This window comes from Arvicola amphibius, chromosome 6 (assembly GCF_903992535.2).
Source record: "Arvicola amphibius chromosome 6, mArvAmp1.2, whole genome shotgun sequence".
NCBI lineage: Eukaryota > Metazoa > Chordata > Mammalia > Rodentia > Cricetidae > Arvicola > Arvicola amphibius.
This window is the reverse complement of record NC_052052.2, coordinates 19,418,346-19,433,090: the sequence shown is the minus strand read 5'-3', so window position 1 is coordinate 19,433,090 and position 14,745 is coordinate 19,418,346. Positions and strand designations below refer to the sequence as shown.

General features: G+C 52.0%; 1 protein-coding gene across 1 annotated transcript; it reads right to left on the bottom strand.

Annotated features, from left to right (window-relative positions):
* Nucleotides 1-13,752: 13,752 nt before the first annotated feature.
* Nucleotides 13,753-14,745, bottom strand: Gpr3 (G protein-coupled receptor 3). The gene has a single exon (XM_038335348.1). It carries the CDS (start codon nt 14,743-14,745, stop codon nt 13,753-13,755), a length of 993 nt encoding a protein of 330 aa, XP_038191276.1.

Genomic DNA, 14,745 nt, shown 5'->3' with positions numbered 1-14,745 from the left:
CAGGAGTATTCTTCCTGCCTCCTGCCTCACTGTGCATGGTGATGTTGACGCCCCGTATACCCCCCTTCCCAGAACTAATACACAGGTGCTATTATTCAGGAAAATACTGGACAGCTCTGGCCAACAGCAAGCTTTCTTCTCTCTGCCCCAACTATTGTGTGGCTCTTGTGCTGAAATCGCCTTCTCTGGCTTCAGAGCCTGAAACAAAGAGAAACAGGATCTGTCTCTACCCAGCACAGCAAATGGTTGTAGTAATTGCCAAAGCCCTCATAAACCCCTCTGGCTTGAGGAGAGCGCAATCACGGGCATTGCCGCCTGCACTTGCTGAGGACCTCCTCTCTGCCTCCTTTCTTGAACTCTGAGGTGGTGAGCATGCAGGTGCCAGCAGGCCCCCTGCTGTGGCTACTCCAGAGTGCCCTGTCTGTCCCTGTCCCCTCCCCCAGCCAGTGTCTGGCACAGAGCTTGGCACTCCATGCTGCGTATGTTTCCCACCCTGTGTCTTAGAAGCCGAAAGGGGCTTTCATCAGAACCTTAAAATGGCTGTTGACCCTGCTGCAGCCCAGCAGGGGCGGGAGAGGCAGGAGAGGGCAGTGGTCCTTCCAGATAGAAGTCCTGGGGCCTGGCCAGAGCAGGGCTTGTGCCTAATGGTTTTGACTAAATTACTCCCTCCTCCTGCTCTCCGGGAAAGGGGAGCCAGAGCCACTCAGTATGGTTCTGTTCCGACCTTGAAGGGGCGGTATTGGCCTGGCTTCTGGAATGGACAGAGTCCACCAGGAAAGACTGGGGGCGGGAGGAGATGGGGAGGGGCCCTGTCTGCGGAAGGTAGGATTAGATCATTAGCTCAGTGACCTCCTAGGGTTTCGATGTGCTGTGTTCTCATCCTACAGCTGGTTTGGTAATGATCTGCAAGTCCCGGAGAGCAACAGCACAGCTCTGCCTGACGCTCTCATTAAAATCCATGCAGCCAAGCTCTGCGCTTTGTAGCAGCCGGCCTTGCGGAGCCTCCTCGGCTTGGGGGGCTGGGGACCCAGTCAGCTGAGAAGTCCTCTAGGCTCTACTTAGGCGTATGTGCACAGAAAAATTAAAACCAGAGCCCTTTCAAATAAGAAAGGACCCAGTGCAAATAGGTGTGTTCATGGAATCCTGTAATTGTAGAATATAGGGTTTGGTGATTATTTAAGCTGGGCTGAGGCTGGTAAGCATATAAAGCGGTGTCCCATAAGGACTCTTAGTGCTGAAGCCAGGGAGCCACTTCCCTTCCTGGTCTGCCTGGCCCAGGGGGCGTGCCCCCATTCCTGGGGCCCAGGGGCCCAGCTTGCAATCCGTAGTGTCAGAAGTGACTTGTGGCTTTGCCTTGGTCCTGAGATGATTTCATTCCGGCGGGGAGGGGGTCCCTTGGAGGCTCAGAGCAGCTGGCCCAAGCTCCGGCTCGCCTCCAGTGGAAGCTCGAGCGCCCTCAGAAACGACCCTGGCCAATGTCACCGCAGAGCTGAGGCAGTGCTGTCAGGGCTAATGTGAAATCTCTTCCCGTGGCGCCGATGCTCCGACTGTGCAGCGCCAGCTTGGACAGATTGAGGTCTCTGTGGCTTTGGTGACCCTGCTTAAGCATTCCCACCGTGTCCTGCTCTGCACTAGGGCTACCTCCTGCTGCAGCCCCTTACCTGACCTCAGAGCCTGGGGAGGGAGGCAGTGTGCCAGGGCCAGGCGCTCCAATTCAGGAGATATGTCAGCCCTCTTGGGGCAGCAAGCTTCGAGCTTGGCCCGTGCCCATCCGACCTGGGACCAGATGTCGCACAGGAAGTGCCCTCGGTGCTTCCCACCATGTCCACTTCAGTAGGGCCTCAGCGAAGGCCGGGAACAGTTTTGTTACTGAACTTTGCTCAGTTAATTCACTTGAGAAACTAACCAATTTTACCTTCTGCCTAGAACAATGTACACATAGGAGAGAAAGCTGCCATGCTCCCAAAGTGCCTTGTTTTCTCTGATATAAATATATTTATAAGGACATACTCCAATAGGTTCCTGGGTGTGTTTCCCACATCAAGATTTTGTGAGCTAATATATAGTGGGGTATTGTCTGAAAATAGACCCTTTCCCTAAGGGTAGGGAAGGGTCTGGGTAGTGGAATAAGGCCACCATCATGGTGGCCCCTTTTTCTGCTCTTTTCATACCGGTGAAAGAGCATCCACAAGCCATGCAGTGGTGGCGCACACCTTTAATCCCAGCGCTTGGGAGGCAGAGGCAGGCAGGCCTGTGAGTTCAAGCCCAGCGTGGTCTACAGAGCGAGTTTCAGGACAGCCAGGACTGTTGTTACACAGGGAAGCCCTGTCTCTAAACAAACAAAAAGAACAGCCACCCAAAAAAGAAAAAAAAATTGTGTATGACAATGTTTCAGGTAGATCAGGCTGGCCTTGGGCTTGCTGAGTAGCTGAAACTGGCCTTGAACTCTTGATCCTCCTGCCTTAACCTCCCATGTGCAGGAATTGTAGGCCTGTCATGCCTGGCCAGGACAACCAGGTTTTTTTTTCCAAGTCTGGTTTCATTTGCTTCTGTCGGATTCATTGTGTGTGCCATGTTTGCGCTCCAATGACCTGAAGGTTCCATGTAACTTCTATGTATGCACATCAATAGTTTAAATGCCAACATTTTGAATAATTTGATAAATTCTTCATAGCCACTCAGTCACCTCTGCTATATGTTTGTGTGTGTTTCATGGGAAAGAGGGAACAGAAGAGGCATCCCTGAGGGCCGCAGGTGGGTGAGGGAGCTCTATGAGGCTCTGGCATGGGTGGGCTCCAAGAGCAGGAGGCTTCCAGTTGGTTTGTGGACACAGGGCCCTTCTGTGAGGACAACCTCAGAGCTGGCTGACCACAGCTCCGTGCACCAGGCAGGAGAGGTGCACACACTGAATGCTGATGCTGTCTCCCAACATCTGGCGGGCATCTTGTCTGCCTCACAGACCCGAACAACTTACCTTAAATAGCACGGTATACAATGGAATCCGATTTAAAAAAAAAAAAAAAAAGGTTTAGAGTGCTCCACGCCCCCACCTCTTGCTTGCCTGAGGAAGAATGGGGGCTGAGTTTGCATTCTGACCCCCCAAAATGACCTACCCAAGAAGCAAGGGTTGTTTGGAGCATAGCTGCTGTGGGTTACGGTCCCTTGGGCTAATTTATGAACAGACACCCAGTTCCAAGCCCAGCAGACACAGCGGGGTGGCCCCGGGGAGATGAGAGGGAGAAGGGTCGGTGGCACAGTGGGTCACCATGCCTGCTGTTCGCAGAGAGTCACCCACGGCGTCCCGGGAGAAGGGGCAGAAGTTTTGAATTGTCAGCAAGTGCTGCGCCAGCCGCTCTGAGCTCATCGCTGGAGGTGGGGTGCCGGGGAGGGGGCGCGGAGCCCCTTGCTCCCCTCCCGTGCGGCCTGTGTTTAGTCAGCACTTGGCTGCTAGAGCTGGTGACTGACAGGCAGCCAGACGCCCGCCCTGGCAGAAGACAAAATGGTGTCGGAGCCGCCCTTGGAGGGACGGGGAGGAAGGAGTGTTCTGGGAAGCTGGAGGCCCGCCCCTGGATGCTGGCTCGGAAGCCCTGACCTGTGCGAATCGTTTCACCTCCTGGACTGTTCATCCTAGGGAAAATGGGCATTTACTGAGCGCCCACTACCTACTATTGGCGGCATGTGCTTAGTTTTGATCTTTAAAGGCACGAGTCACCCGTTTGACAAGAGAGAGGTGAAGTGAGTTGCCTACACTCTGCCTGCCATGCAATTTATGCTGCTTAACCATGGCCAACCAGCAGCAGGTCGGGGAGTGCCCGTGTCTAAGGTCTCTTATCTGTTTCACCCACTCCCATGCTCGGTTTTACAGGTGCAATAACAGGTGAGGGTTATTTTTGCTCTTTGAAGTCAAGCAAGCTTGACTGAGGGCCCAGCGGTCTTTGACCTTTGGAGGGGAAGTAGCCTGTGCCCTTGGCTGCTTAGGAACAACGTGGGTTCCGTAGGTATGGGCTCCGCGTGGGCGTACCCTGCCCTGTTCACAAGTGCGTATGTTCATTTACGCACATTTTCCATGAGTGGCACACAGTCCAAATCCAGGAACCCATGCACACATTGTGTGCAGAGCTCTGCTCTTGTGCAAAACAAGGACACAAGTCAGCACCCAGCCAGCTCAGGAGCTGGCATCATTGCAGGCACATCTAACAGTCCCCCAGAGTCACGGTGCTGGCTGGCTTCCTGGGCCAGTTGTTCACTGCCCCCTCCTGGCCACCTTTCCACCCGGGCAACCTGGCACCATTTCCTGAAGTTCTGCTCAGGGGGATTGGCAACCAGTTCCCACCTAGATCATGGGGGTGGGGGGGGGTCAAGAACAATTTCTGCCCACCCCTAAGGCCAGGGGTTGAGGGAGCGCCAGAGAAGGCTCCTAAAGCTTAAAGACACAAACGGCCTGAACATCCTTAGAGAAGTCAGTCCGATTGCAGTCCTGTGTGACAGGAGGGTCCATGCTCTCTCACTTAGGCAAGCGGCCACCCCTGCCCTACCCTAGGGAGCTGCACACACGCTCACAGGTGCAGAGGTGCGGACTTCCTTGCTGACCAAGCAGGGCTCGAAGCTCCCTGTTTTCTGTCTGGGCCTGCACTTCCTCTGCTCAGCAAGGAGTTGAGCCCGGTACTGGGTGCGGCAGCTCCACTATGGCGTTTCACCGTCTTTGCGAACGTTAACGCTCCCAGATGTGTGCAGGATTCGGTGGGCTTCTCTGGACGGACTTGAAAGGACTGCCCACGGAAAGCTTTGGTTCCTATTGCACAGATGTGGAAAGCACAGAAAGGCGTAGAAACTTGCCCAGGGTCACACAGCAAACTGGCATCAGATGCTGAAATAGAAATTTGCTCTGGAGAACACAGCCCCTTGTGAGCTTGGGCCCAGAGCTAAGGAGATTAGGGCTGAGGGGTAAATCCCAGAAGCTTTGCTCTCCTCCACCCCCCGCCCAGAAAATATTGACTGGGTTCCTATGGCTATCTGAAGACTTAGGGGAAACCCAGAGGAAGTTCTCCACTTAGGCATTCAGCAGGGAGGCTGGGAGTTGGAATCTGTGTGGATTCCCTGTTTCCTACTACACAGGGTAAACCTCTGGCTTGCTTTTATGCAAAGGCAGAAAGCAAGCTAGGACGCCTCCCTAGCCCATGGCTGCTTGCTTGGTCATCAAAATATGCACACACGAGTGACATGTGCACACAGGCCTGGAATATCAGTGTTCGCCCTCACCTGAGTTAGTTTATGTGTGCCTATAGGTAGTGCATATAAACTTGCACACATTACATATGATTAGTTGTGTTCATGTGGCTATTTATTATTTATTTTGATGCAGAGTCTCCAGAGTCTCACGCTATGGCCCAGGTTGGTCTCAGCCTACTGGTGTGATCCCCCTGCCTCAGCCTCCTAAATGTTAAAATTCTAGATATAAGCCACTGCATCACAATGTCTGACTTTTTTTTTTTTTGTTTTTTTGGTTTTTTTTTGTTTTTGTTTTTGTTTTTCGAGACAGGGTTTCTCTGTGGCTTTGGAGCCTGTCCTGGAACTAGCTCTTATAGACCAGGCTGGTCTCGAACTCACAGAGATCTGCCTGCCTCTGCCTCCCTGGTGCTGGGATTAAAGGCGTGCGCCACCACCGCCCGGCTGGCTTTTTTTTTAAATGGGGATTGAACCCAAGGCTTTGCTGTAGCCTCTGGCCCTCTGTATGAGTTTCCATACATAAATAGTGTCTGTGGGCTGGAAGGACGGCTCAGAAGGTAAGAGCACTTGCTACTCTTACAGAGGACCAGAGTTTGATTCCTGGCACCCGGTTGGGCAGCTCGCAAACACCTGTAATTCCAGCTGCAGGGAATCCAAGCACTTGCGCTCAGGTAAAGTGCTTGCCTAGAATGCACCAGTCCTTGAGTACCAATCCCGAGTACCATATAAAACCAGGGTTGGCGATCCATGCCTGCATTTCCAGCCCTTGGTAGATAGAAGCAAGAGGATCAGAAGTTTGATGTCATCCTTGGCTGCATAATGAGTTCAAGGCCAGCTTGGGCAACCTGGGACCCTGTCTACAATAAAGTAAATCTTTTTAAAAAAATATTTATTCATTTATTATGTATACAATATTCTGTCTGTATGTCTGCAGGCCAGAAGAGGGCACCAGACATCATCACAGATGGTTGTGAGCCACCATGTGGTTGCTGGGAATTGAACTCAGGACCTTTGGAAGAGCAGGCAATGCTCATAACCACCGAGCCGTCTCTCCAGCCCAATAAAGTAAATCTTTAACAAGTGATTTCTGTGTGCCTGGCAGGTAACATAATGCACAAGTAAGGTGTTGCTTGGGTCTGTGCTCCGTAGGTGCCCTGAGCACACTGGGAATGTGCAAGTGTTCACTTCGCCTGCCTTGGTGTATAGGGCTGGGTGGAATATGCTTGTATATACCTACCAGTGTGTGTGTGTGTGTGTGTGTGTGTGTGTGTCAGGGATGGCTCTATATATGACAAATGACAGTCCATGTAAAGCAGGAATCCCTTGTGAGAAAAGGCATGATGCCAGCACTCCCCAGCCCTGGTGTGTGGGCAGCCCTGATGGGCTCCAGCCAGATCCCTGGCTCATTGCGCCCTCCCCACAACATGCACACAATTCCCTGGACCCAGCCTGCTCAGCCAATTTGCAGCCTTGCTCTCAGCTCCCAAGAAGGCCCTGCAGCAAAGTCAAGGGGCTGGTGGCCAATTAGTGAGGGGGTTAATCAGGGTTCTGGGGACCCCTAGGGGGTGGGAAGCTGAAGGCAACCATGGGGTTGACAGGAGCAGGAGCTGCCTGTCATAAGGGGGAGGGGAAGAAGAGGAAGGGGAGGCCTGTAGGTGCTGCAGAACCAGAGGTGGGGCCATGGATTCATAATTGCTGAGCGCTCACAGCAGGGAGCACGTGTGAGTGTGTGCTGGCTGTGTGTGAAGTAGCAGGTAGATGCATTCAAGTCCTTGAATGTGGTCCTGCATGCAGTTGCGTTTTCATGACTGTGAATGCCACCTGTATACACTGATGTAGGCTTTTATACGTGTATTTATAACTGCAGTGGTGTACAAACAGGTTTGCTTATATAACATACCTAGATCTGTGTGCATCTATGTACATACAAGGTTAAGTCTGTGTACACGTGTGCAAGAATATATATATTCGGTGGGTGTTCCAGCATGTACCCATGAACATAAAGCTCATGTGTATAATGGTGTATCTAGTATGTAGATCAAGTGTGCCTGCACAAGTGTGCACATGCATCCAGGGATGGATGTCTGCATGCTTGCATGTGTCTCTGAACAGTCAGGTGCATGATTCTCGTGTGTGTGTGTGTGTGTGTGTGTGTGTGCGCGCGCTCGTGTATGCATGTGTGTGCCTATGTGTATGTGTCTGTGAATGCAGAGATCTTGGCATGGAAAGAGCTGGGGGATGGTGGGCTCCAGGCTGCAGAAGAGAATCTGACAGACGAGCCTTGCTGCAGCCCCCAGCCCCGAGAGCCTGTTTTCCAGCCTGCGGAAGCTGTGAGCCCGTGAACTCATCTTATATTAATAGCTGCTGTCTCTTCCCTTATTGCAGGGAGAGACGGTCATGGCCCCTGCGGGGCACAGCACTCAGGGCTGCTCCATCTCCCACAAGTACCAGGGCTCAGCCCAGCAAGAAGAGAGCCCCTGACCCCTTCAGTTCAGGGAGACCACTGCCCGGCACCCTCTCCTAGCCTGTCTGATGGTAGACTCAAGCATGGAGCTAAGAAAGCTGGCTAAGACATAGTGGCTGGGAGGTTTAATATCCCTCCTTAGACACACAGGCTGAGCAGCCCAGGGCTGATTACCAGAGGAGGCTGAGAGACAGAAGGCTCAATATGAAGGGGTGATTCAGCCCTGCTCTCCAGGGCTCTTAGAGGTCCTCTGCCTAAGGGGAAGCTCAGTTTGCCGACTTCCTGGTCTGAGGAGAATCATAACCTTGTCTTCAGGAGCCTCTAGCTCTGAGGAGGAGACAAAGAAATCTGCTCTGATAAGCCTTCAATTTGAAGGGGCATGTCCCTTCTTTCAGGGACCCTCAGTTGGAGACAGGCTATAGTACTGTCTCCAGGAGCCCAGGTCTGACTTGGACCTTTCTGCATTGTGGCTCAGGGGAGGAGGATAGTTTGTTGTAGAAGTCACTTCTAAACCCAGCAGTGGTCAGTATAGGATTCCCTGGGGAAGAATGGCTGGGCTGTGGGGGGACTGACCTGTCTCTGTAAAATATTAAAAAAAAGCTGGACGGTGGTGGCCTTTAATCCCAGCACTCGGGAGGCAGAGGCGGTTGGATCTCTGTGAGTTCGAGGCCAGCCTGTTATACAAGAGCTAGTTCCAGGACAGGCTCCAAAAGCTACAGAGAAACCCTGTCTCGAAAAACAAAAAAAAAAAAAAAAAAAAATTTAAAAAAAGTCCAAAGAAAGGAAGACCCTGCCAGCCCTCCACACATGCAGGCTCCAGATGCCCCAGACCACTGCACACTGCCCAGACAAGAACCTCGGCTGAAGTTCAACTCAGATGGCAGCTGGTGGACTCTTGTGTGGGCCCTAGGGCAGGAAGCTGGAATGAGGACGGATGGGGTCCAGCTGCACCCAGTTAGAACAGGAAACTACCTGGGTCGGGGCTGCCTAGGGATGCTCAGGAGTAGGCAAGGGAATGCTTCCCCACCATGCCTCTTCAGAGGGTGAGCTATAACCTGGATGCCCAGGCTTCACCCTAGCATGGGCACTGGCCTTCCTGCCCCACTTTTCTGGCCACATTCTCTTGATCTGTTCCCAAAATTGCACTCCCTAAACCAATAAATAAAACAACACCTTTGGAGGCAGATCTGACATGGGTTCAAATCCCAGCTCAACTGGCAGTAAATGTGGCCTTTCTGGGAGGCCATCCTTTTCTTTTTTAAATTGGTTGAGAGAGAGTTTCATATAGCTCAGGCTGGCCTCAAACCCCCTGGTAGCTGTGGGTGACTTGGTGAAGCCCTCTGACCTCCACCTTCTCGGTCCCTCTATTACAGGTGTGGTCACTACACCATTTAGTGTGATGGAAGAAACAGGCATGGGGTAAGAGAGCTGGCAGAGACAGCACAGCTAGAAGGTGGAGTGCTCCTCTCCAGACATGCATAGGCGTGAGCACACACACTGGGCATCGAACCTAGGGCTTCGTGTGCATGCTGGGCAAGCACTCTACCAACTAAAATGTATCCCCAGCCCTTGGGTAGGCCTTTCTTCCTTTCTTCCTTCCTTTCTTTCTTCCTGAGACAGGGTTTCTCAATAGCTTTGTAGCCAGTCCTGGAACTCACTCTGTAGACCAGGTTGGTCTCGAACTCACAGAGATCCGCCTGCCTCTGCCTCCCGAATGCTGGGATTAAAGGCGTGCGCCACCACCGCCCGGCAGGAAGGCCTTTCTTTTGTCCACTTCTATCTAACAGTTACTCATATAGTCTCTATCTTTCCCTATTTTATTTTTATTTGAGGATCCAGTCATTAACACTGCATGGTTGTTTTTGTTTTGTTTTGTTTAGTCACTGCTACTTTATATTTAAAATATTTTATTTTTAAGTGTTTGTATGAATGAGAGTCTGTGCGTGGGTACACACGTGTGAGTGTAGGTGTCTGTGGAGGCCGAGGAGGGAGTTAGAAACCAGGGAGCGCAAGTTATGGGCAGTTAAGAGCTGCCCAGTGCAAGGGCCCTGAGAAGAGAACTCAGTGCCTTTGGTTTGTTTGTTTGTTTTAGGTCTTTCGAGACTGCTGGGATTGAAGGCACTGCACCGCCAAGCCCAGCAGTTCCTTCCTAAGAGCAGCCTGTGCTCCTAACTGCTTAAGACGTTTATTCAGCCCTAACTGCAATCATTGAGAACCTTTTCTGATACTGCTAGTTCCCCCACTAGACATCAAGCTATCTGCAAGAACGTCAGGCAAGAATTTGTTTGTGTTTTAACAAATAAAGCTTGCTTGAAGATCAGAGTGCAGGGCTAAGCCTCTCGAGGCCAGGCAGTGGTGCCACACACCTTTAATCCCAGGACTCTGACAAAGGGATCTCTGTGAGTTCAAGGCCACCCTGGGCTAAACTAGATAGCTACAGTCTCAAAGAGGAATTGGCAGTGGTGGCCCACACCTTTAATCCCAGCACCAGGGAAGTGATGGAGCCAGAAAGTGATGTGGCTGTGCAGAGAGAGCAATATAAGGCAGGAGGAGGAGCCGGGAGCACAGTGCAGTCTGAAGCACTCTGAGGACTCAGTCTGAGGACAGGATGGCCTTTTTGGTCTGAGCATTGGTAGAGGTAAGAAGTCTCTCTAGTGGCTGGCTGCTCTGCTTCTCTGATCTCTCAGCTTTCACCCTTGATATCTGGCTCCAGGTTTTTATTATTAAGACCAATTAGAATTTGTGCTACAGATGACCCCTTACTCTCAGAGTTTCTGTAGCCCAGGGAAGCCTTGAGTTTAAATCCTCCTGTCTTGGTAACAGGGATTACACAGTACTTTGGGATTTACGGGTATGTGTCACCATGCTCAACTTACTCTTTTTTTTTTTTTTTTTTGGTTTTTCGAGACAGGGTTTCTCTGCAGCTTTTTTAAAGCCTGCCCTGGAACTAGCTCTTGTAGACCAGGCTGGCCTCGAACTCAGAGATCCGCCTGCCTCTGCCTCCCGAGTGCTGGGATTAAAGGCGTGCGCCACCACCGCCCGGCCTGCTCAACTTACTCTTGAAGCCTCTGTTTGAAAATGGGGTCTGATGTTGCTCGGGCTCTCCTGGAACTCTCAATAAAGCTGAGACTCGTCTTGAACTCCTGGAGTTCCTGCTTTGACCTCCCAGTGCTGGGAATCGATGCACTACCACCTCCAGCTGTAGAGCGTCTGCCCGACTGAGGACGCCATGGCGCTAGTATGTGAAATGTTTGACTTCTGGTATGCAGGCCCTTGTGCGGTGAAGCTCTCATCCAGGTGACCTTCCGAAAGGGTGAGGACAGCCAAGGCCTGAGCTGGGAAGCATCCCCTGCCTGAGCCTTGGACTCCTGTGGTCACTGTTGGGGTGGGGGTGGGGTCTTGAACTCCAGGAAAAGGAATGGAAGCATGAGAAACGGGCACGGAACGGGCCCAGCAGGCCTACTTGTTCAAGTTGCTGCTTGGGGCCTCAATTTTCTTTCTTTTTCTTTCATTTATTTATTTTTGAGACAGGGTTTCTCTGTGTAGCCGTGTCTGTCCTGGAACTCTCTCTATAGAACAGGCTGGTCTTGAACTCCTACAGATCTGCTCCCCACTTCCCGGGGTGGGATTAAAGGCAGGTGCCACCATCAACCACCCAGCTTGGGGCCTCAGTTTTTCTATCTATGTGATCATAGAAATGGATTGTAGACAGAAGTACTCTAATGGCACCTTCAGACTTTGGCCAACTGTCCAGCCTGCCAGGCTGACCTAGTCAGAACTTCCTTATTTATGTATTTAGGGGTTTTGTTGTTGTTGTTGTTGTTGTTGTTTTGTTTTTTGAAACAGGGCCTTATGTAGCTGGCCTCAAACTTGCTCTGAGCCGAGGCTGGCCTCTAACTCCTGATCTCCTGCCCTTCCTCCCCAGGTGTTGCCATTACAGACACGGCTGCTGTTTCCTTTGTTTTTCCATTTTATGTGAATGGGTGTTTGGTCTGCATGTGTATCTGTGCCTGGTGCTGGTGGAGGCCAGTAGAGGGAGCCATGTCCCCCGGAACTGGAGTTAGAGATGGTTGTGAACCACCCTGAGTGTTGGGAATTGAACCCAGGCCCTCTGGGGAAGCAGCCAATGCTCTTAACCACTGAGCCGTCTCTCTAGCCCTTAGGTGTTTTGAAACAGATTCTCACTACACAACTCAAGCTGGTATTGAACATGTGTAGCTGAGGCTGGTCTAGAACCCACCGTCCTCCAGCCTCTGCCTCTCCAATATGAGGATTACAACAGGCATGTACCCCACCAGCCCAGAGCATCCCCTTAAGCTGCCTTTGCCCTTGAGGTGAGCACAGGTCTTCCTTCCTACGCCCCAAGTTCAAGTCTCCACCCAGCTGCACACACTGTTACATGGAGAAGAAGCTTTACCAGCTCCACAGTGACCAAACCCCATGTGACCTCCTCCCAAATGTGGGCCACTGGCTCTAAGGATTTAAGGCAAGGTCTGGAAAGTTCTAAGTTCCAGGGTCAGTTAAAAAAAGAAAAAAAAAAAAACTGGAAATGAGAAAATCATTGCCCAGGAGACTGAACACAGATTTGGGAAACAGGTGTTCCAGGTTTGAGTATTGTCTTGTATTTCCTAGCTCTATGACCTCAGCCTCAGTTTCCTCGTGACTGTAAGATGAGGTCGATATGACCCGTGCCGGGATGTTGGTGAGGCGCGTGCAGCACCCTTGGTACAATGCCATGCCCAGAGGAAACACTGGTGGAGGGAAACCATCACTGTAAGGGAGCTTGCATGTTAGAAACATGCTCTGCATGCCTGAACCCAGAACTAGCTACTGTGGCCAGACTGTGGGTGTCCTCACACTAAGAGTCTAATATCCTGCTTCCTGGACCTGGGTGCTGAGGTTCTTGCAAGCTGGTGTCCAGGGTCTGGTCCAAGGGGCAGTGACATCTTGTAGTGCCAACCACACTCTTCTCTGGGTCTCCAGTTTCCCGGATTCCTTAGGGAGCCCACTCTCTTGGCTCAACTCCACACCAAGCATAATACACAAACAGAAATATTTATCAAAAAATCGTTTTTTATTGACTAGGGTTGGGGATTAGACAGGAATGCACTGGGGACCATACCCCGATTGGCAGAGGGGTGGGGTATTGGCTCTTGCCCCGTCTCCTCTTGGGCACCTCAGGGTAAGGCCTGGCCCCCAGGCCATGGCTGTGGCGCTGAAAGCCAGGCTGAAGTGGAGATGGGGGTGCGTTTTATAGTCCCGACTGCCCCGCCGGGTTGCAATTCCCCAAAATGGCCACCAGAGGGAAGCCGGGCCTCAGCGCAGAGGAATTCTCGGTTACTCAGGTGATGGCTTCTTAAAAAAATAAAAAAACCAGAGGCTGGTGTGCTCCTCCTGCAAACCCGAGCAGTGCGGGCCTGGGGAGGAAGCTCTGGTTTCTATGATCTCTCTGATAAAAAATAAGCAAAAATAACAAAATACGTGGTTTTTCTTTCTCCATCCCCCCCGCTCCGGGAACTGAGGTCAGAAATGGGGACAAGGAGGCTGGCTGGGGACACCCTGGTGCAGACTAGGTTTCATAGTGTGGGTCTCTTTTTTTCCCCTTTTCACCCATAAGTAAATTTATAAATAAATACATAATAAATAAATAAATATACTTTTTTTGTATGTTCACATATATAGCAATAAATCTTTCATCTAGGCAACTAAGTGATTATCCTCTCTGACTCTGGAGCGTCGAAATTCAAAAGTAAAGTGACAATAGTCAAGGTCAAGACTCGGGGAAGGAAGGTCAAGGACTTGGAATGGTACTGTAAAATTCCCAGCATTCTGGAATTGCAAACCGCTTGGAACCACCGTCTGGAACATTCTAGAACCATGCAGCCAGCTGGGCTGGATCCCTGAAGGAATCTTGAACAAGATCCGAAAACACCCAATGTCTTAGAACTCCAGAACCAGCTGGGTCTTAAGGGTGCGGAGCTGGGGGTTTGGAACTAAGCCCTGGTGAGCCTAACATTCTGGAGTTCTGTAGTAGTCAAGGCCACAGAACCACCAGGATGGAACTAGACGTCACTAGGGGACCGGGACCGGAATGGAATCTTGGAAGTAGAACAGCAGCAGCAGATGGCCCACAAGACCTTCTGCACGTCTTGGTTGCGGAAGGCGTAGATGATGGGGTTGATCATGGAGTTGTAGGTGGCCGGGAGCAGCGTGAGATAGGTGTAGAGATACGGAGAGTTGGCATCTCCCAGGAGGCAGTAGACAGTGAAGGGCAACCAGCAGGCAGCAAAGGCGCCAAGCACCACAGCCAGTGTGGCGATGCCCTTGCGGGTGGCCACGTAGTGAGAGGCAGGCAGCAGGTGTCGTTGGAGGGCAATCTGTTGGGCATGGCGGCAGACGATGCGGCAGATCTGGGCATAGAGCTGCAGCATGATGCCAAACACCATGAAGAAGGCAACAGCCAGGACCACCAGATGGTTCTTGGAGAGTGGATATACCACACCACACGTGGTCAGCCCGTCTTGGCAGTTCCAGGCCAGCACAGGAACCAGCCCCAGGCCCAGGGCACCCACCCACACCAGGGCCAGCATCACATAGGTCCGAGTTACTGTCGTCTCCGAGTAATAGGTGAGAGCGTTGTACAGGGAAAGGTAGCGGTCAACGGTGATGGCCAGCAGGCTGCCGATGCTGGCAGTAAAGGCCATGGCTAGCACGCCAACCAGCACCAGGGTCATCTCTTGTGAGCCAATGCAGAAGACAGCTGCAAAGTACAGGACCAGGCCCAGGCCTGCGAGCAGGTCTGCCACGGCCAAGCTACCCACCAGCAGGAACATGGGGGCACGGAAGGCAGGCGTGCCTACGATGATGGCCACCACCAGTGCGTTCTCACAGGACACGAGGGTGCCCGAGATGCAGAGCACCACGTCCCAGGCCTTGGGAGAGGGCAGCAGTGTAGCTGGGCCTGTGGGTTCCTCTGCAGGGTCCACACCACTCACGTTCAGGCTGCCTGAGCCAGCTGAGAGCCAGGCCATGGAGCTGCCTGTACCCCAAATCAT

What these genes read in the sequence shown, in the direction of transcription:
- Gpr3 (XM_038335348.1), bottom strand. Translation starts at nt 14,745, where the DNA reads ATGATTTGGGGTACAGGCAGCTCCATGGCCTGGCTCTCAGCTGGCTCA.